Source organism: Hyaena hyaena, unplaced genomic scaffold (assembly GCF_003009895.1).
Source record: "Hyaena hyaena isolate Hyena2069 unplaced genomic scaffold, ASM300989v1 scaffold_1959, whole genome shotgun sequence".
In the NCBI taxonomy this organism is placed as follows: Eukaryota; Metazoa; Chordata; class Mammalia; order Carnivora; family Hyaenidae; genus Hyaena; species Hyaena hyaena.
This window is the reverse complement of record NW_024082597.1, coordinates 38,556-61,660: the sequence shown is the minus strand read 5'-3', so window position 1 is coordinate 61,660 and position 23,105 is coordinate 38,556. Positions and strand designations below refer to the sequence as shown.

At 39.6% G+C, this 23,105-nt stretch overlaps 1 protein-coding gene across 1 annotated transcript; it reads right to left on the bottom strand.

The window, feature by feature from the left end:
- Positions 1-7,472: 7,472 nt before the first annotated feature.
- TRIM58 (tripartite motif containing 58) lies at positions 7,473-22,083 on the bottom strand. Its single transcript, XM_039225178.1, has 6 exons — positions 21,661-22,083; positions 16,842-16,937; positions 14,924-15,154; positions 12,179-12,201; positions 11,983-12,083; positions 7,473-8,062 (listed from the first exon to the last, which is right to left on the bottom strand). Exons 1-6 carry the CDS (start codon positions 22,081-22,083, stop codon positions 7,473-7,475), a joined length of 1,464 nt encoding a protein of 487 aa, XP_039081109.1.
- Between the last annotated feature and the right edge of the window lie 1,022 nt (positions 22,084-23,105).

The window sequence follows — 23,105 nt, the reverse complement described above, 5'->3', positions numbered from 1 at the left end:
GATTGAATACTTTTAGAATTATTTAAACGTTTATTCACTTTTGAGAGGCAGCATGTGAATGGGGGAGGGGCAGAGACAGGAAGACACAGAATCTGAAGCAGCTCCAGGCTCTGAGCTGTCAGCACAGAGCCCAACATGGGGCTCAAACTCACAGACTGAGAGATCATGACCTGTGCCAAGGTCGGAATCATAACAGACTGAATCATCCAGGCACCCCTAAAGATTAAAGAGTTTTAAACTCTCAAAAAGTGTGGCTACAATGGAAGATAATAGGGAATGGGATTGATGTTTTGAGGAGGGAATGGTGCAGGCATAGATATTTCCAATCAAGGGATGGTGTTTCCCCATCCCTTCCAGGAAGCTGAGAACACCCTTCTCCATGCTTTTTGTTGTTGTTGTTCCAAAATGAAACTCACATCCCAGGTCTCATTTTCTCATGTCTGCCTGAGAAATCTGTCTTCCTTAACACCAATTCTAATATAAAAAAAAAGGAATTTATATATTGTGTTTATTCATATTTTGTCTTTTTAGCACTTTTACTTGTTATCCTTTAAAATGATTTTGCATTGGTAGACTTATTGCTCTATTACAATTAAATAACATGAGTTGAGATGTATGTGTTTATGTGTAACTTTTGTCTTGGTGTATCTGTCATAATCCATAAACTTTCTAAGAGCAAGGAGGATACTTCTCATTTTCTAATTTTGTATTCCTCTGACTCTTTTTATACAGCTTCTTTTTAACAAACCAAAAGAGAACTACAGATTTATGAGTTGAGACCCTAAATCCGGAAATCTACTCACCATCTTTGTGTGCACCAGGTACCACTAAAAGTCTGAAGTCTTAAGGTTCAGATCTAGGTGGAGGACCTCCATGGGATTTTGCAATGTACTCTCCCTGACTACTGAGTTCACATGGGCACTCTAGCCAGATGCAATTCCAGATGTGGGGAGAAATGAAAGCACCTCTCCCTGGCTTGGCCCATACCTCTTTAAATGCATTGGACCACACTATTTGTGCCGAGGGCAATGATAGTATGATGTAGCTCTCCTGAGGAAAGACTATGGAGGGATATAATGGTGGTCTTGATTCATCAACAGCCTCAAGCTCTGGGAAAACTTCTGAGCCCACAAGGGTCATTAGTACATACACTGAGGTATGCATTAGGCATCTATCACATTGAAGTGTTCAATCTCCCATAAGATCCAGACAAAAAATGAGGACCACGATAATTTGTCCCTTGATAATAAAGAAGATGTATTACTTCATGTAAGTAAAACTAAAGTCTCAATTCATTGTTGTTTTATAAACATAAATCCTGATGGGCCTTTTCCTCTCTTGTACCAAAAGAATTTTGACTTGTTTTTTTTTTTTACTAAAAATTTTATATATGATGACAAGAACCATTGTCTTAGATAGTGAAAAATGTCATAAATGCATCAGTTCACAGATATTTTATTATTGATTTGAGGAGCTAACAGGGTGAACTATTTCATTTCATTCATTTATTTGTTTAGTTTTAGATCTGAGAGGAAGATGTCAGCATATATTAATTTATACCTTATATAGAGTTTCAGGAAAAAAAGAACTAGAGGAAGATTGAGCAGTTATCATGAACCTTTAATTTTATTAGAATTGTGTATACATGACCATGTTTTTTTTTTTTTTTTTTTTACAAATAGTTTATTGTCAAATTAGTTTCTACATAACACTCAGTGCTCATCCCCAAAGTGCCCTCCTCCATGCCCACCCCCCCTCCCCCCCACATCCATCAGTCCTCAGTTTTTGTCAGCATTCAAGAGTCTCTCATGGTTTGCCTCTCTCCCTTTCCCCCACCATTTCCGCCCTTCTTCTCCCCCTTGTTCCTCCGTCAAGTTCCTCCTAATCCTCCTATACGTGCAAACATATGATATTTGTCCTTCTCTGCCTGACTTATTTCGCTCAGCATAACACCCTCAAGGTCCATCCATGTTGCTACACATGGCCAGATTTCATTGTTTCTCATTGCCATGTAGTATTCCATGGTATAGATAAACCACATCTTCTTGATCCATTCATCTGTTGATGGACACTTAGGCTCTTTCCATGTTTTAGCTATTGTGGAGAGTGCTGCTATGAACATTGGGGTACATGTGCTCCTATGCCTCAGCATTTCTGTATCCCTTGGGTAAATTCCTAGCAGTGCTATTGCTGGGTCATAAGGGAGTTCTATTGTTAGTTTCCTGAGGAACCTCCACACTGTTTTCCAGAGGGGCTGTACCAGTTTACATTCCCACCAACAGTTGCATGACCATGTTTTAATGCTCTTGTCGAGGCAAACATGACATCATAAGGTTGGATGTTTTTAAATAATGGTAGAGTAAATATATAAGTAAAAATGGGTCCCTGCAATCAGCCAAGTAATATCAGGGAAAAATCAGATGTGTTTGAGTCAACAAGCCACAGAATTTATCAAAAGGATTAGTTGGGTGCTTTTGAGTACATATGGTTACAGAATCAGGGAACAAAGAGGATATTCCATATAAATGAATCTACATAACTTGAAGGTTTGTAGAATGTGTCCATAGTATTCAGACCACCTCCATTTTTCCCTCTTCCCTGTTGAACAAATCCACAGAGGGATCTAGTAGAGCACAGAAAATCTGCATGGAGGGCTCCATGCCTGAAGAGCAGACATGTTTAATAAATCCCAGTGTTCCCAATTTCTCCTCCCTTTGGGACAATAAGAGTTGAAATTACCACTATAAATTTGCTAAGTTCTTTCTAACTCCTAATGCAGCTATTTCACTTCCTGCTTCCAACCAGCCCCATATATCACTCTCCTCCCTGTTTTCTTCATTCAGGACCTTCTTAACCTGTTAGAATCATTAGCTTATTTGGTGAATTCACTTGACCAAAGTAGTCACCTGATTGAGGGGGTGGAGTAGGAAAATGATCAAATTAGTTATTTGAATATATCATCCAGTTTTCTGCTAAACTATAAGGATAACTCTGGAGAGCTGTAGTTTCAGAGGGGAAAAAAAAAAAAAAAACTAAAATCTAAGATTGGTAGTTGGCTTTTTTAAATCATTGTTTATTATTCCAGTCATTCTTTATAGTAACCCGGGCCAGACAAAAAGTTCAATGAATAATAACAGAGTGATGCGTGGTGGTAAGGAAGTGGTGGGGAGGAGACAAGACCTAAGACACTCTTTAGCTGTTGCAAGGGGCTCTTCTGTAAAGCTCAGATCAAGAGGGTCTCATAAAGCATGGAAGATTCAATTAAAAATTTTTAGTCCATATAATTTTACAGAATGCTCCCCACATCCTTAGTGGTAATAAGAGGTGGCATACGGAGTGCATATGAGGCAATGCATGATTCAAAAGTGTTGTGTCATGTTGTCATAGGGAATCAAAGCTGCAGGAGGCTCAATAGGACCATACCTGGGAATGGCAAGTGATCATGTTCCTAGAATCCATTACCTTTACAAATTGATCCTTCTATTCAAACTTTCTATATACGTAAAAATTGATTCTACTCATTTATCACTTTAAACTTTATTGGACAGTGCTTGTGTATTATAAATAATAGTAAGAAAAAATAATAATATTAATATAATACATTACATTTAACAAAAACACTTTTAGATCTATGATTTAATTCTTTCGTTGAAAGTCATCATTTATTTAGTCAACAAATATGCATTGAGTGATAACCATGTACAAACCAGTATCCGAGGTGCTTGATATATGTCAGAAATATTGTTATCAATAGGCAGAGATCTCTCCCTTCAGAATGCTTACATTCTACCAAGAAAAGGCAAAACAAACAAACAAAAAATAAACCCAACAAATAAGATAACAATATAAAAGAATACATTAGAAATTATTAAGTACAAGATTGGAAAAAAGAATCTCCGGAGCACCTGGGTGGCTCAGTCAGTGAAGCGTTCGACGTCAGCTCAGGTCACGATCTCATAGTTTGTGAGTTCGAGCCCTGCATCAGGCTCTGTGCTGACAGCTCAGAGTATGGAACATGCTTTGGACTCTATGTCTCCCTCTCTCTCTGTTCTTTTCTGCTCATGCTCAGTCTCTCCTTTAAAAATAAACAAACATTAAAAAATTATATATAAAAAAAGAGCCTTCATTGGGCCTGGTAAAGGAGACTGAAAGAGTGGGCTCTCTGTGGACTCTGAGGTGGTTCAGATTGTTTACTTAGCCTCAGAAGCTGGACTTGAGCAGGCTTAATGAAAACACGGGATTAGTAAAGGAGACATGTGGGGAAAAGGAACCATAGGTAGAGGACCCAGTTGGGAGAAAGACTCCATGGTGGGACGTGTCTTCCCTGATATAAACCCAGCCTGGTTGCCAGGGTAGAAGGAGGAGGATAAAAACAGTAGCATGTGGAGCGAGACAGAATCAGAATCAAGTAAGGAACTGGTGTTCAGATATACCAGGGTTTGGAGGTTTGCTGTAAAGATGATCTAAGTTGAATGGATAGTCATTGTGCTGGCAATACTCCCTCGGGAATTGAAAGATCATCCACCTGCTGCATTGATAATGAGTATGCAAGGGGCTGGAGTACAGCCAAGATTACTCTTAGGAACCAAATGTAGTAACCCAGGGGAAGAGGATGGAAGTTCAGACTAGTTATAGCAGCAGAGTGGTTAGGGCTGGCTGAGCTCTGTACATATTCTGAAGATAGAGCCAAGGGTTTGCTGATGGATTGGATGAGGGCCAAAGAAATGAAGAGAAAAGTCAACCAGATTCTTGGCTTGAGCAATTGAAAGGATGGAGCTACCATCCCCTGAGATGGAGAAGCCTCTGTGTGTGTGTGTTTGTGGGGGGGAGGGGTGTGTGCATGCACACACTCACATTCTCACATGCCTGTATGTTTCAGGAGTAAGGACAAAGAAGAAAGTAAGTAAGAGGACATTAAGGAATAGGAAAAATCTTTAAATAGGATTTAAGGAAGTTAGCTGTTAATGAACCAAAATTCCAGAAAGAACAGAAGAAACCTTTAGGAATTGGGAAGAAAAGGAGAATGGGTCATAATAGAAGATGCACAAAACTTTGCAAAGCTTGGGAAACAAGGGATGAAGGAAGACTTAAGTTGGTTTAATGACTGACATAAATCATAGTAAGATGCGAAGTATGATAACAGGATTAGAGGGAGATAGTGGCAATCAGGATGTTTGCTTTCTTGTAGGGACTAATCATTGTCTGTCCACACCGAGACTATGTGGTCCTTTCCTTCTACCTGTTAAGCTGAAGTGGATATGTGGAACCCCCCAGTGAGGGGTGATCTAAGAGCAGTGACTCTGTTCCTCCTGAAGTGTATGGGGAAGAATCTCTACTGCTATGAGGGTATGTTCTCTGCATTCACTCCTGCCATGGACCCGGTCTTACAGTAACATGAACACTCAGGTGTTACACTAAGTTGCCAGCTCCTGTTTAATCTCTGCTGATGGGGAAGCATGAGCTGAAACCCAGGGAATGAGCATCCTCTCTACTCAAACCATGCATGGAAGAGGCCTAGGCCATGCATGGTCTATAAAATATCTCCAGGAGGAATAGAAGAATACATTATACCTCCATTTGGAAAGGAGAGATGGAGAGACAAATAGTTTGCTTATGATCAAACATAAATATACCAAACATGAATGTACATAAGTCTTTGTTTAATACAAGGATCCATCAATAAAGTAGTAGAGCATCTGGAAATAGAGCTTATGAAATCATTCCATTCCTAAAATTATTATACTTCATGATAGTCCTCCAAATGTAAAAAAGTCTGGAAAGAGGGGCGCCTGGGTGGCTTAGTCAGTTGAGCGTCCGACTTTCGCTTAGGTCATGATCTCGCAGTTCGTGGGTTCGGGCCCCGCATCAGGCTCTGTGCTCACTGCCAGCTCAGAGCCTGGAGCCTATTTCAGAGTCTGTATCTCCCTCTCTCTCTGACCCTCCCCTGTTCATGCTCTCTCTCTCTCTCTCCCCTAGAAATAAATAAAAATATTTAAAAAAAAATCTGGAAAGAAACATGTTGAAAAATTGCAGAAAGATAAATATGTTAATAATGTTATTAGAAAGTAAGTGAAAGGTTTTAGTAAAAGATCTCTCCGGAAGAGAAAAATACATTAAAATTCAAGGCAGAGTTAAAGTGGAGCATTAAAATGTTGGCAGATTATTATGGGGAAAAAAAGGTAACTAAATTTACCATTAATTAGTAATTTTCTGGCAATTAAACCTTTGAATTTTAGCATTTGACTGGCAATTATTTATTAGACACAGATACAGAGAAATATAGCAGCAAAGTTAGCCTTCAACCACTTAAGACTTTTGTTAGGAAAGTACAGAGTATATTTTAAAGGTAAGTCAAATATTATTATCAGATCAGCAGCAGCAGCATCACCTTGACATTGTATTAAAGTGGAAATTTTTAATTAAAACCAATTATATCAATCATGATCTTAAATATTTGTCATGCCATTCAAAGATCCATAGCATTTTTCTACATATAGGAATCATATTAATTAGCTGAGACTTAAAGATAAAGGGATTGTTTGAGGTCTTACAACTAGTAAATAGCTAAGTCAAAGAACTAATTGCATCAAAATTCTGATAAATTTCTACTCTAAAACATGTCTCCAAAGATAAAGGGAAATTTCTACTCAAAACATGTCAGTCCCAGTGAGGTTTGGTGTAGTAATCAGTTATATTAGAATGAAAGAAATGGGTTCCAGAATCCTCGGAAATTAGTCTCATTACAAGAAGATTTAGAAAGTAAATGAATATAGTCATAGGAAAGTTGAATATAAACAGAAATAGTCCTGAATTTGTTATTCTAGAAGGAAATGGAAGGCTAAACGTGAAGAGGCAGAAAACAAACAAAAATAAATAAATAAATAAATAAATAAATAAATAAATAAATAATAAAAAATAGAAAGCCAAGAGCAAGAAAGAGAGAAAGTTAGAGACAGAGGCAGACACACAAAGAAACAATGAAAGAGGAGAAAGGAAATAAGGAGAGGGAGAAACAGAACTATATAGATCTGACGCTGTATTGGACTGTTCTCCACCAACTTGAGAACTACCATTTCTTAAAAAAAAGAATTGACATTTCTTATTCTCAATATATGGAAGACTTGAAATAAAAGAATATGAAAAGGAATGAGAGATTATAATGAATGTATAGAAATCTTTGTTTAAACACCAAGTCCATTTTCTTGAAAAAAAAAAAACTTCATCAAAAAAATTTTTAACATCACCTGGAAAGACCGAGGAGATTGCTACATTTCTAAAATTGTTATGTTCTACAATACTCCTCCAGATGCAAATATTTCATATTTTCTGTTTTGTCTGGTGGAAAACTGTCCATAGCAATAAGGAGTAAAGTGCTGATCTAAATGGGGGCATTTTGGGACTTAGCATATTTGCATCCTCCACATTCCGCTCCAGGAAACTTTGCTAGGCATAAAATGCGCAGGGACAGAATTTTAGGAATGATCATGCCCAACATTAGAAGCAGAGTAAAGATGACCCCTGGACACCCAATTTTCTGACTCTACATCTGTCATAGGTGGCAAGATAAGAGGAATCGTGTCACAGATAAAAAAGTAGGGTCGGAGAATACCAGAGAACAGTTGGTTGAATGTATAGATGTAAGATCCATTTGTTACATTGTAAAAGGAGATTTCACCTGCTTCATAGTCCAAAAAAATCCCAATGCAGTGAGGCCGTTCCAGGTGGAGGAGAGGCACTGATGGGGAGGCAAGGACCATGTACTCATTCCCTTTCAGCAGCCACATGGCCCAGACTCCGTTCTCAGGAGAGGGTGTGGCCTCCCCCTTTCTCAGCACTGTGTCTTGACAGACTCCTACACCCCACTCTGCTCTTTCTCCTACCATGACCTCCCAGTAATGCCTCCCTGAGGAGAAGTTCTGCAAACCCAGGACACAGGGCCATGTGTCAAATCGCTCAGGGTTGTTGGGGAGATCCCTCCACAGCTCTCCGTCCTGCACACTGCGCAGATCAGCAGTCAAGAGGAGGCTAGGGTGCGCTGTGACAGGGTCCAGCTTGACATCAACTGTGGGAAGAATTTTGTGGGACATTGAAAGGTCAGAAAAGATAGGCAAAAACTTAGGAAGCTACAACATTATGGATAATAGTCTATAATATCCCCCATTTCTCTCTTTCTATTAACTCCTAGAGAAAACAAAATAAATATTTTCCCTTGCAGGTGACTGAGTATTTTCTCCATCACTTCCTTGTATTCCTCAGCTACCTCTACATGTTTCAGGACTCAGCATTGCCCCCAGCAAAAACATAACCATTGATAATGTGACAAACCATGTGCGTGATCATTTAGATTCCTTTCACCTAAACTCAGGTGTTCTTGATGTTCTTGAGAAGATCTTCTTCATATATTTGTTTTTCTTAAAATCCATAGGAAAATTTCTTTAATTTGAAATCCACTACTTTCAAAGTTATACTGTGGTACGCAGAATTCTTCAGACCCTGGTGCTATTCTCATGATTATGTTATATTATTTGAGAAAAGGAAGATTATCTAAGTGGATCTAATCTAATCACATGAACCCTTAAAATGGGGATCTTAGTCTTACAACTGTCAGAACTACATTATGCCTATAAACTGAATAAGCTTGGGAGTGGATTCTTCCCCAGCCTCTTCAGAGGAGACCAGCCTGGCCAACACCTTAGTATTGATCTTGTGGAACCCTAAGGAGAGAAATTAGCTGATCCCACATGGATGTCTCATCTGCATAGCCATGAGCTTGTGGTTTCAAGCAGGTACATCTGCAGTAATTTGTTATACAACAATAGAAAACTAATATTATTGTTGTGAAGTCCCAGTCAGATTGATGTGAAATTTTACTAGTATACATGTGAAATCTCAGTGAAGAAGGGGGATGTAAAATATTCAGTGTCTTCCCTTTATAAACATTCAAAAATAGTAAATTTCATCAATATAGCTTTATTTTTAATATCATAATAACAAATACTATTACAATGACCACTTCTAGTGATCTTGTTTTGAAACCTAAATCTGAGTGAGTCATGTAATACCTCGTCTCTGCTAACCCACTTAGCCACCCTCAGAGCAGCCCTTATCATCTCCACATGACAGATGAGGAGAATCAGAGTTTATGTAATCTTCCCACATTCTAGAGGTCATAAATAACAGATTGAGATGTGGTTTTCCGTGGAATTGTGCTAGGTATATTTAATGTATGTTATGTCTTTACACATCATTTTCCATCCAGAACACTTCCTTGCTCCATTTATAACAAAATAAATCTGTGACATGGTTGTTAATATGGTCTATCTCCAATTCCCCCCCACCCCTTTTCTTAGATTCAACTGCTCATCACGATATAACAATACTGTAACCAAACTGTCTGTGTCCATCTCCCCAGCGACCTCCACACTGATGAGTTCACCTTAAATTACTTTTCTACAGCTTTCAGTGCTGTTGAAAATACCTTTGTTCTGGACAACCTTCTTTCTCTTCCCCACAGACAACAATCATCATGCTTTCCATCTCTCTCTTCTCCTTACTTCTTGATATTTCCTTTCCTGCTCTCCCCTCCTCTTCATCACTGCCATCAGAGAAATCAGTGTCTCAGGACCTGGACCTTTTCTGTCGTCTCAGTACACAATAGTTCCTGGGCTGGCTGCCTCATTGATTTAATTAAATTCAATTCATATGCTTACTGATTCCAAATGCATATCTTTACCTTAGACCTTTCTCCTGAAACTGCATATTTGCAAAATCATTTGCCTACTTGACATCAAACTTTCAATATTTAACATTCATCACAACATTGATATGCTCAAAATCCAACTCCCCTCCTTCTGCCTCACCTGCCCTTTAACCATCAATGCCATTTACATTACACTAGCTCTGGAGATTTAAAGCTTGGGATCATTTTAGACTTTCCTCTTTCTCTGACAACTCATATCTAATCCAACAACAGATTGTGCCAGCTCTACCTTCAAACTATGCCAAGATTCTGTCCACACCTCAACACCTCCAACAGTACCACCCCAATCCAATCCATAATCATCTCTGATGGAATTATTACAAAGCCTCCTGATTGCTTTTTCCACCTAAAGACTTGTCCCTTTGGATGTATTCTCAATGAAGCATACAGAGTGAGCCTCTCAAAACGTTAATCTAAGCATGCTATTCTTCCATTTGCAGCTTTTCACTGATCCTATTTACTCAAAGGTTAAGCATCCTCCTCTCAGTGACCTGCCTGTACCACCCTGTGCTAGTTGGTCTTGTCCTGGCCTCTCTGATTCTCTTCTTGTTTACTCTTCCCCAGCCACAGAGACCTCCTCATAGTTCCTAAACACATCTTCTATATTTCTATCTCAGGCCTGGGCACTCATGGTTTATGTTGTCTGAAAAGTTTTCCTTCAGATCAAATATCTGATGACTCATCCCTGAATAGGCCCTCCTTGATTGACAAATTCAAATTCAGATGCCCTACCCCAAGAAATTCTGGCCACCCTTACCTTTTATTCTGTATAATCTTCTAACATTCTGTGTATTTTGCATAATTTAAGTAAATATTTACAACACAAAATTATGGATTTATAGGGTTTTTTGTTATTGTTCAATAATATATTTTAATACTTAGAAAAGTGACTGGCATAAATTCAATTTATTGAATTGATTTATTAATTATTTAATTCAGTAAAAGAAATGGGAATATGAGGACACCAATTATGGGAGTGTAACAAATTGTAACAATTCATGCAGTTAGTATATATTAAGGTGTCCATCATTGAGCAGGAGCAAGACTGCTAACATGGGTTTTCTCATTATGGGTCAAAACTGTCTCCCTGTGAATATGAAACCAGTATTTAGCCTACTTTGTTTTCATTGCTGCATATAACTTGGATTTTAAAAAGAAATACAGGGGTGCCTGGATGGCTTAGTCAGTTGAGTGTTCAACTTTGGCTCAGGTCTTGATCTCATAGTTTGTGAGTTTGAACCCCATGTCAGGCTCTGTGCTGATAGCTCAGAGCCTGGATCCTGCTTAGGATTTGGTGTTTCCCTATTTTTTTGTCCTTCTTCTGTTCATGTCTGTCTCTTTCTCTCAAAAATAAAAATAAACATTAAAAAATAAAAAATACAAATATTGAATCTATATGTGTTTTAAAGAAGAGCAGAATCAGACCTAAAGACAAATTTATGTCACCACAGTTTTTCCTGAACAAAAGTAACTGACTGAATATATTTGGCTTCATTGACTACCTAACTTAAGCTACTCCTCAAGTGATAATAAATAAATCAAGATATTAAATAAATCAAAACTCTTATTATTTGATGTACTGTAATGCAGAATTTTTTCTGTTTTCAAATATGATTCATTTAGTCTTCCAAACAATACATTTGCCAGCATTTAATAAACAGGGAAATGGATATTCATTGGAACTAATTTTATTTGTATCACAGTTCATAAGCTATGAACCACACTTTCAAGCCTAATTGTTCTAACTAAATATAGTTAAAATGGGTGTTACTAACTCTGATATTCTTTATAATTATACACACATATCCCAGTTCTCTTTCTTCTGAGCAAAGTGCTCTCTCCCACCCACTCCTATAACTTGGCATGACCACATGACTCACTTTAGTTAATAAAATCTTTAGGGAAGCCAGTGTGCCACTTTAGTGTGGATGGCTTTAGGAGTAGTGCCTAATTCACCATAACTATGCCCTTTCCCAAAGTTACCAGCAACAGAAAGGGCGTTGGCTCTATCTGCATGGCTCCCAGAGGGAGATGAAGTGAAACAAAAGCCTCCATAATCCAGAAGGAAACCAATGGCATGATATAAAAATAGGCCTTTACTGATTTTAGTCAGTGAACTTTGGGTTCTGTTTGTTGCTGCAGACTGACTTGTACATTAACACATTACAATAACAGCCAAACCATAGTTTCCGTAGCTCCCCAAGATCAAGGACGCAGGCTACCTTGGAACTTTCTCAACATTTCCCTCATCCCAGGGATGCGACACATTGTCTTCAGCTCCATGGGGATGGTCTCCGGTTCCAGATGTGTGACATCCTTACTTCTGGGAAGGACACCGAACCGATATTTCTCAGTAGGATTTATCCACCAGCGTCCTTTTCATCCCCACCCATTCCCTGATTCAGGAAGTAAACATACCTGCTCAAGGCTTCTCTCACACCCTGAAAGTAAAAGAGAAATATAAGCAGGTGTGAATCAGGCCTCTGAACTGCTGTTGACAGATTGGAAACAAACCATAAACATCTGTTTAGGAATAACTGGAAATAATTGACCATGAAGATGAAACTAGGGGAGATATGAATCTCTCTTACTTAACCAAATCCAAAAACTGACTGTTGACTTTTCTCATGAATTTTAACATAATAGAATCAGTTTGCCTCTATTTGGATAGAATAAGACTAAACAAAGTTTAGGTTAACTCCTATGTTATTAGCCAATTGAATTATTTTCTGAATTGATAATTCTGACATTTGGATATTTTAATAAAGAGTTACATTCTGGTAATGAACATAGATGAAATGAGGGTAAAAATATATCATAAATGTCTCCAGAATTTATTTGAGGGATGATGAAAGGTATAGACATAAAATGTTACTCTCAATATCTCTGTAAGAAAACTCCAAATTTCTCATTCTTTGAACCAACCCACCATCACTATGAACACATATGTAAGTAGGTTTTCTGACTGGATAAAAAAGAAAATCATTAATTAATAGCAACATTTATCTCAAAGGACATTATTTAAACTAATCACCTGCCTTACATTTTCCTTTTCCCTCTAAAAATAGCCATAAGTCAGATAAGTTTTGAGAAGGTATAAAAGCAGGGAAATAGTTACTTTTAATGGGACCATTAGGCTTTTGGGGGTAAAATGCTGCTTATTAGAACTGAGGAAGAAAGGGAAAGGTGGATATAACAATCAAAATAATTTTAGAATATATTCTCTCTAAGATTTGTACTATAAATTATTTTAACATCTTTTGGTGCTAATAATTGCTAGATTTAAATGGTGTGTTTTGTGGGGCACCTAGGTGGCTCAGTCAGTTAAGTATCCAACTTCAGCTTGGGTCATAACCTCAAGGTTCATGAGTTCAAGCCCCATGCCCACCTTTATGCTGACAGCTCAGAGCCTGGAGCCTGCTTTGGATTCTGTGCCTCATTCTCTCTCTGCCCCTCCCCTACTTGTGCTCTATCTCTCCAAAACAAATGTAAATAAAAAACTTAATGATGTGTTTTGAGACATGGCAAGATAAGACAATGAATATTATTATTGAAAATGTTAGGAGCCCCTCGGTGGCTCAGTTGGTTGGGCGTCTGACTTCAGCTGAGGTCATGATCTCACAGCTTGTGAGTTCCAGCCCCACGTTGGGCTCTGTGCTGACAGCTCAGAACCTAGAGACAGTTTTAGATTCTGTGTCTCCCTCTCTCTCACTCTCTCTCTCTCTGCCCCTCCCCCCCTCACACTCTGTCTCTTTCAAAAATAAATATTTAAAAAAATGAGTAAAAATTTTTTAAAAATAAAATGCTATGGGTCCTGTGTATATTTACTGTTGGAATTCAGAAAATTAATTACTTTCTCATGCTTAGTTTTCTCACAAGGAAATGAGCATAGTAATAATAATAATAATAAATTTTACTTAGACATAGGTATATTGAAGGCAATATGAATTAAATAAGGTGAAATAAATAAAAAGACTTTGTAAGTTCATTCATTCAATGACCCCCTCCAACTATGAGTGCTGTTTACTCATTGTACTTGTAAACATTATACAGATAGTTAATATAAACATTTATTTCATGGCACTTTCTGTGTCTGGAGCTGACTCAGACAAGGTAAAATCTGTGGGTCAGTGGCTAAGGGATGATATGAATTACTTAGTCCAAAATCTCCTGATGAGTCACAGGGGATGAGACACAATGAAATATGTCCAGAAATTTTCTACTGCAGTGGAGTCTATCATGATAATACGCATACATTAATAACAGTGGCTTTTGCTGTTAACTTGTGATTTTGATGACTTCATGAAGAGTTAAAAATATACATTTCTCTGTTCGTATTATTTGTGTCTCTGCTGTATGTCCCTACTGATTGTAAGGAGACTGCACAAAACCCATTGAATCCCTCTTCACCTTGCCCGGAATACACATACAATATGGACAAGGAAGTTAGTGTTTGCCATAAGACTTAACAGGAAAACTTCAAGCTGGACAAGTTAAAACATTATTTGTACGTTCATCTCTGACATTGAAATGGGTTACCAAAGACTTTTGGAATTGACCATCACTGAAATACAACATATCATCATTGACAGATTGACTATGAAGTTTTAAGAAGTGTTTTTCATGGGGCGCCTGGGTGGCTCAGTTGATTAAGTGTGTGACTTAGGCTCAGATCATGATCTCAAGGCTCATGAATTTGATCCCCACACCGGGCTCTGTGCTGACCTCAGAGCCTGGAGCCTGCTTCAGATTCTGTGTCTCCCTCTCTCTACCCCTCCCCTGCTCACACACTCTCTCAAAATAAATACATAAATAAATAAGTAAATGTTAAAAAAAAATTAAAAAGAAGTGTTTTTCAGGAAGCATAGCATAGATTGTCCATTTTCTGGTTAACCTTATAGGTAAGATATTGAATTAATTTTACGTTTTAAAAATACTTAAATTTTTGTGTCTACTGTGAACTATTTTATACAATTCTGTAGGGTCCCTTTTCACTCTGATGCTAGGACTTAGAATTAAGGTGTCTCACACATACATTCTAGGGTGTCCTTGTCCTAAAAAGCATGAAAACCTGTGTGATTTTTCTCTGAAAGCGGCTGTTCGGCTGTTCATCCCTGTGGTCTGGCACTTGCGCCTCCCTGTGCCTGAGACGCCCAGGCTCACCTCCAGCAGCCCCAGAGCCGGGCGTTGGAACCTCTCCTCTAGCTCCTCAGCCAGCTCCTTCAGAGACCTGCTCTGCTGCCCCAGCCGGTTCTTGCTGTCTCTTAGTCTCTGCAGGGTGGCTCGCTCCTCCTCCTCCAGCCTCCGCAGCTGCAGCTGCTCCTCGTGGGCCAGGAAGCCACGGTACTTCTCAAACTCCAGCCTGAAGCGCTGCCTCTGCATCTCCACTTTCTCCTGGAGTGAAGCAGAGGATCAGAGCATCAGCAATGGGAGCACATGCAGATATGGGACAGGGAGGCCGGAGGCAATGTATGTGAACCAATGGGCTGCATTTTAACATGCAGAAACCAGAGGCCACTAGAGTTTGAGAATGACCTCTGGATTTGGGTTCCCTTTTTGCCATGGAATAATTAGTGAAGGGTTACAAAATGCAGAAACTCAGATCTTGCATATGGAGCTTCTGATTTTGTAAGTCTGTGCTCAGGTCAAGATTGAAAATAATTGACTTGGATTATTAGCCTAAAAAGAACAAAAATTATCAGTAAATATTTAACTACATATAATATGCACAGTGATAGAAAAAGATAAGACTCAATATAGAAGAAAAATGCAGCCTAAATTTCCCTATCCTAATATCTGTCTGAGGATAGAGTATAAGACAAATTTTTAAGAAAGAATTAGAAAATTAGGAAAAAATTAGAAGAATATATGAGCACCTCGTGGTTCAGTCCATTAAGCCTTGCACTCTTGATTTCAGGTCAGGTCATGATCTCACAGTTCATGAGTTTGAGCCCTACAATGGGCTTTGTGCTTACAGTACACAGCCTGCTTGAGATTCTCTCTACCTCTGTCTCTCCCTCCCCTGCTCTCATGCACATGCATGTGCTTGCTCCATTGCTCTCTCTCTAAATTAAAAAAAAAGTGTAATTAGAAAAAAATATAGCAAATTATCACAGAATAAGTGTTATTTGGAAAAGGACAAATAATAAAAATACTCTATAAAATAAGCCCTATATATGTTGTAAATTATGTACATATAACTTCTATGTATAGTTTCTCAATCTTGACCCTAATGATATCTTACCAGATGATTCTTTATTATGAGTTTCTGTGGGCTATCCTGTGCATTGTTTTGTGTTTGGCAGTATGCCTGCCCTTCACCCATGAAATTCCAGTAGCAAACCCATTCCCACCCAGTTGTGAGAATCAAAAATATATACAGACATTGCAAAATATCCCCTGAAGGGTAAAATCACTGCAGATTGAGAACACTGTGTGTGTATGTGTGTGTGTGTGTGTGTGTTTGTGTGTGTTAAATGAAAAAGCTGATGAACTGTAAAAAAACAAAAAAGATATGTATATGAATTACTGAAAAGAGGCTGAAAGTTCTCATTATCTTGCTATATGTAAGATGATCACTAATAGCTATATTTTATATCTATCAATTCAGTGAAATATTTATTATGTCATTCATCCAATGAATATATATACATACATTTCATGTGTATATATGTATTTGTATATATGCATTTATATATATAATGTCATTCATGAAATGAATATATATATAAATATATATACACACATACACAATCATATATTTTAAACTAGTGTTGATAGTTTTTTATGAGACTCTTTTCTAGGTACTAGGAATGGAGCAGTAAATTATAGTAAGATCAAGATCAGTAAAACTATTTATAATTTGGATTAGGGTAGAATTAACAGAGATAAAAAGAACACACATACATGATATAATTTGCAGGGATGGAAGATCCAGGATGACACTGAGATGTTTCCCTAGAGCAAGTATATAAATGCAACAAAAGTACTGGAGCAGGGAAGATGGCTGAACAGTAATTTAATGACGCAAACTTGGATCTTTCAGACAAGCCAGTCTCTTAAAGTTCCAAGAATCTCTTACCTTCCAAATGATGGTTTTCTTCCCCACATTGACCTCCTGAGTCAAGGCCTCCTCCATCTTCTTTCTTACCATTTCCAGGGCCCTCTGGAGCTTTACCTGTTTGGGAAGATATGCTGAACCCATTATAGATGCCCTACTTCAGTACCTAACATCAAACAGATATATGGGGAAATATAAAGATCAATTAAAACAGGTTTTAGTGAACACATGAAAATATTCAGACTCATTAACGATTAAGTAAAACATAAATATATTTTAAGTATTAATGCCAGATATAATCAAAGACTTATCTAAATATATGGTCATTGCAGTATTATTTAAAATAGTAGGACTCTCTTTCCTCTGGGCTGTGGAGATTTCATCCAGACTAAGGAAGATCTGGAAACTTAGGAGCCACGTGAGCCAGGGCCACAGCTGCATTGGGAAACACGGAAGCCCCCAGGAGTTTGGGGTAATGCTGGCTGCGTGCATCACCATAGGATCAACCTCCACAAATATCACCCAGGTTACTTTGGAAACGGTGGTATAAGTGAGACATTACCACTTAAAGAGGAACCAGTGTGTCTGCCCAACTGTTAGCCTTGATAAACCTTAGTCAGTGAAAAGATACAGGGAAATGCTGCAAGAAACAAGTCAGGAGCTGCCCCCATCATTGATGTAGTACAATCTGGCTACTAGAAAGTTTGGGGAAAGAGAAAGCTCCCAATTCAGCCTGTTACTGAGAAGGTCAAATCCCTATCAGAACAGCTGAAGAGAAGATTAAGGGTGTGGTGAGGGGGATGTTAAGAGGTTACATCCTGGTAGTTCAAAATGTTAACAAGCGCTTTTCAAAATTAATTAATTAATTGATTAATTAAATAAAATTAAATAAAATAGAATTGTAACTTCAAATGTCAACAATAGGAGAGTGAGAAAAATGTATTTAAAAATTTTTTAATGTTTTATTTCTTTCTGAGAGAGAGAGACAGCATGAGCAGGGGAGGGTCAGAGAGAGAGGGAGATACAGAATCTGAAGCAGGCTCCAGGCTCTGAGCTGTCAGCACAGAGCCCGATGCAGAAAAATGTATTTTATATTAACATGATGGAACTAAAATAGTGTGTTGCAAAATACTGAATGACAAGAAACATTCACAATTATAAAGTCAGTGGAAATAAGTATATTTTATATAGTATGCCACCAATTTTGGGTAAAAAATGTGCTTGTAATGGATATATAAAAAGCAGGTAGCATCAAATGTTCAGTAAACAAAATTGTGTCTTAATTAGTGTTTGGTTTAAAGTGACATTAAGCCCTTTTTTTTTTTTTTTCTTTTATGGGGCACCTGGGTAGCTCAGTCAGCTAAGTGTCCGCCTCCAGCTCAAGTCATGATCTCAAAGCTCATGGGTTCTAGCCTCGCGCCCGGCTCTGTGCTGACAACTAGCTCAGAGTGTGAAGTCTGTCTTCCGATTCCATGTCTCCCTCTCTCTGACCCTCCCCTGCTTACGCTCTCTCTCTCTCAAAAATAAATAAAATATTTTAAAAATTAAAAATAAAATAAAAATAAAGTGATGTTATGCCTTTTTAAAAATAATTTGATTTAAAGTTTATTTATTTTGACAGAGACTGAGTGAGTAGGGGAAGGGAAGAGACAGAGGGAGACAGAAGATCCAAAGTGGGCTCTGAGCTGATAGCAGAGAGCCCAATGTAGGGCCTCGAACTGGTGAACCAAGAGATCATGACCTGAGCTGAAGTTAGACACTCAACTGACTTAGCCACCCAGGCACCCCAAAAGTGATATTATTCCTTATATCTATATATTTCAACCTCTTAAAATTATTTGTTGATTTATAATAAGAAAATTGTTTATTGTTATTTGGTCAAACGAAACCTTGCAAATTACTAATGCTTAAATGAAAAGAAGATATAGAATATCATAAATCTTATGAGGAATTAAAAAAAAAAACAGAAACTGAGCCTCCTTTACCCTGGAAACCCCTGCTAGAAGTAAACACATATATTTTATCTATAGAGAACACCCATAAAGATACATGCATTTGCATATTTTTAAATTTGTCCCAAGTCATTCAATAAATCTTAGAGGGGAAAAAAAACTCTTCCTAAAGCCATTTAATAAATGTTAAACAACAATTGACTTTAAAAAGAAGACTTCTATAATCTTATCCATAGTGCTGTACATAAACTAGCAGTAGAATTTCTGGAAACATTTGACAAGATGGGGAAAGTGGCATTGGATTTAGTGTTTGCAAGAAACAGAACCGTGACACTTAGAGGAAAGCTCCCCCTGGGCAGAAGAAACTGTGAGCAAATGCAAGGAGGTAAAAAAAAGACGTGGCCTGTTTGGGGACCACAGTGGTCAGGCTGGTGTTGATGGTCCTCATGGTTGGTTACGACAATAACTGTGGAAACAGAACTTAAGGCCCTAGAAAGTCTTGACTGACTGGCAAAGGAGTTTAAAAGATATGTATGTGATATTTAATTAAGGACTACTCAAATATAAGGAACTTCTTGAGACATATTACATGTAACCAAGTTACAATGAGGTATCTTCTGGATAAAAAGAAAGGAGAAAGAACATAATTCAAAAGCATAGCTAGAAGGGAGTTGGCACCCGAATTTTATAGATGACAACCAAAAAAACAAAAACAAAAACAAGAGCTAAGAGATATTTCCAGGTATGTCAGATAGGAAGTTGAGGTGGGAAATGTACCAAAACCTTGATTTAAAATAAAGTTAAGGGGCACCTGGATGGGTCAGTCAGTTAAATACCCAAGTTTGGATTGGGTTTCTGAGTTTGAGCCCTGCATCCACTCTGTGCTGACAGCTCAGAGCCAGGAGCCTGCTTTAGATTCTGTGTCTTCCTCTCTCTGCCCCTTTCCTGCTCACACTTAGTCTCTCAAAAATAAATAAACAAAGGGGCGCCTGGGTAGCTCAGTCAGTTGAGTGTCTGACTTCAGCTCAGGTCATGATCTCATGGTCCATGAGTTCAAGCCCTGCATCAGGTTCTGGGCTGACAGTTCAGAACCTGGAGACTACTTCAGATTCTGTGTCTCTCTCTCTCTCTTCCCCTCTCCAGCTTGCATACTCTCTCTGTCTCTCTCTCTCAAATATAAATAAATATTAAAAATAAATAAATAAACATTAAAACATCAAAAATATTAAAAATAAAAAAATAAGATACTAACATTATTACTATTCAATAGTAATAGCATTATTACTATTTTAGAAATTCAATATTTGCAAATTATTTTGTTGTGATAGTACTCAGTTAAACATGTCAGTAAATTAAAGATGACTGATCTCTTTGTGATAGTAGCTGTTCCAGATGTTGGGAATTTAAACATGATCAGATGGGGCACCTGGGTGGCTCAATTGGTTAGGCGTCTGACTTTGGCTCAGGTCATGATCTCATTGTTTGTAAGTTCAAGCCCTGCATCAGGGCTGTCAACACAGATCCTCCAGGCTCCAGCACAGAGCCTGGAGCCTGCTTCGGATCCTCTGTCCCCCTCTGTCTCCATCCTTCCCCTGCTCTCTCTCTCTCTCTTTCAAAAAAATAAATAAATAAACATGATCAGAATATGTCAAAGAACTCTTGAAGAGTATCAGTAGGAAAAATTCTATTAGAATTTCACAGATGCTACTTTGGGGGCCAAATACCCCAATACATGTCACCTCTTCATTGAGGATGCTCACATCATCAGTCCACAAATAGGTGTTGAATAGAGACTGGCCTTTGTGCTTACCTACCGGACTCTTACTTCAGAGCACACATGCATCTGCAGACTTTAAAGGTAATCAGAGCTGTGTACTCACCAGACACTATTCTTTTTTTTTTTTAATTTTTAATGTTTTACTTATTTCTGAGAGAGAGAGAGAGAGAGAGCGAGAGAGCATGAGCAGGGAAGGGTCAGAGAGAGAGGGAGACACAGAATCTGAAACAGGCTCCAGGCTCTGAGCTAGCTGTCAGCGCAGAGCCCTACCTGTGGCTCCAACCCACTGTGAGATCATGACCTGAGCCGACATTGGACGCCCAACGGACTGCGTCCCCCAGGCGCTCCTTACCAGACACTATTCTTAACAAGTGTCCAAACCCTAGCGTTATTTTGGTGACAATATTAATCAACATAGAAGCATTATGAAAAAGAAGGCATTACATAACTGAGAGTTATTAGGAAGCATTCAAAATAAAGATGTGCACCTGCAACCAAGAACCAATTGAATAGCACAGGCCTCCACATCAGGCGTCCGTCTCGCTGTCGGAACCAGAACGTCAGCATCGGGAAGAATAAAACCAAGAGGAGGGGAGCCTGCGCGGCGCAGTCAGTTGAGTGTCCAACTCTTAACTTGGGCTCAGGTCATGATCTCAAGGCCTCTGGGTTCCATCCCCACAAGGGGCTCTGTGCTGTGCCTGCTTGGTATTCTCTCCCTTTCTGCCCCTCCTCTGTTCTCTCTTTCTCTCTCAAAATAAATAAATAGGCTTTGGGGAAAAAAAAAAAAAAGATAAAACTAAAAGGCTAGGGAAGCCTTCCTTCATGGGAAAGGGGACAGTCTAAAATAATGGTGCGGTTCAGGTCCTGAACAGAGTTCCCAAAAGGGTTACCGTGGACAAGGCTAGGAGACCCAACCTGACTGCCAGCTGTGAGGGACGGGCTGTGGGAAGGGCCTGGAGTTCTTCAGAGCAGGATGGCATCGTGTGGATTGTCTCTAGGCGAGCCACTAACACCCGCGGCGCAGCCTGTTCAGCTGTCTGGGCCGCGTTTCCAGACGCCCAGTCCTGGTACCTGTCCGCGTGCGCTTGCGGGGTGCGCGCTGGGCTCTCACCTGGTAACAGCGCGCCGCCTCTTGCAGAGGCATCGTGTGGTGGCCCCTATGTTCGGAGGTGGTGTCGCAGACCCAGCACAGCGCCTCCTGGTCCACCTCGCAGAACAGGGTCAGCTCCTCAGCATGCTGCACGCACAGGCGCACGCCCACGGGCCCCGCGCCGAGCCCCAGGTGCCGCACGCTCTCCACCAGGCTCGCCAGCTGCCGGTTGGGCCGAAAGCTCTCGAGCCCAAAGGGAGCCCGGCACTGCGGACAGGCGTAGCGGCCGCCCTGCGCGCTGTCAGACTTCTCACAGAACTCGGAGATGCACCTGAGGCAGAAGCTATGGCCGCAGGCCACGCTGACCGGGTCCTGCAGGAAATCCAGGCACACCGGGCACCTGGCCTCCTCGCGCAGCCGCTCCCCAGGGGCCCCCGAGGCCATGGCCGGCTGGACGTCGCCTGGCCCCTCTGATAGTAGCGCTCCCTTCCCAGCTGCGCGCACTATCTGCGCCCGTGGTCTGGCACACGAGGGAGGGGCCCTGCCGCGTCAGTAGAAGCAGGCCCAGGAAGGGTTTATCCGCTGGCTCCGCTCCAAGAGTCCAGCCACTCCCGGGGAAAAGTTGCAGCTCAGACAACCCTCAGTTACAAGGATGAAATTAACATTTTAAAAAAGTGTTAAATGTTAAGCCTGGCCTCCTAGGAAACCTAACTCTTCTAATGGAACCCCTCACACTGTACCTTAACAGGCCCCTGATCTCATGATTTCACTGCCAGTGCTTTTGGAGAGAGAGTTGCTGAGCTCCTTCCTTTCATTATTTTCTGAACTACTCTATGGTCTTCGTATCATTATAAGGCATAAAATTTCTTAAAATCTACTCCAAACTTTAATTTGTCTACCCTGATTAATTAGCTCATGATAAAGAAATGAGCAGGAGAACCCGGGTGGCTCAGTCCGTTAAGCACTTGACTCTTGATTTAGACTCAGATCATGATGTCTGCGTTTGTGAATTGGAGCAGGGTGTGGGGCTCTGCATTCCTAACGCAGAGACTGGGTTTCTCTCCGCCCTCCCACCCTTCCAGTTCTCTCTTACTTTCTCTCTCAAAATAAATAAACTAAAAAAAAAAAAAAAAGTAAGAAGTGAGTAGATGAGATGGGCTGCTATGAAGATACAGCAATAGATGTGTGTAGGATAATGGCAGGTGTGTAGTCCAGCTGTGACTCAGATCGTAGCATGTGCTGTAGTTCAGTGAGGGCCCCATAGGACTGCATACCTGTTATCACTCTTGCAAATCTTAGGCTGAGGCTTTCCTCAGAAGGAATAATTCAAGCAGAGTCCATCAGTGCTCCCTCATCTCTGCGATGGGGGAGACCAAGCAAGATGAATAAGGAGCAAGATAGTTTGAAGAGAAGATATGATCTCACTCAGGATAAGTATGGTGAGGCCATGAGGTCACCTGAAAGGT

Bases quoted from the DNA above. Each gene is read 5' to 3' on its own strand.
- TRIM58 (XM_039225178.1), bottom strand. From the start codon at position 22,083: ATGGCCTCGGGGGCCCCTGGGGAGCGGCTGCGCGAGGAGGCCAGGTGC. The intron at 12,202-14,923 runs GTGAGCCTGGGC...TTTTACTTTCAG, and splicing joins CGGCTCTGGGGCTGCTGGAG to GGTGTGAGAGAAGCCTTGAG. The intron at 12,084-12,178 runs GTATGTTTACTT...TGTCCTTCCCAG, and splicing joins GTGAGAGAAGCCTTGAGCAG to AAGTAAGGATGTCACACATC.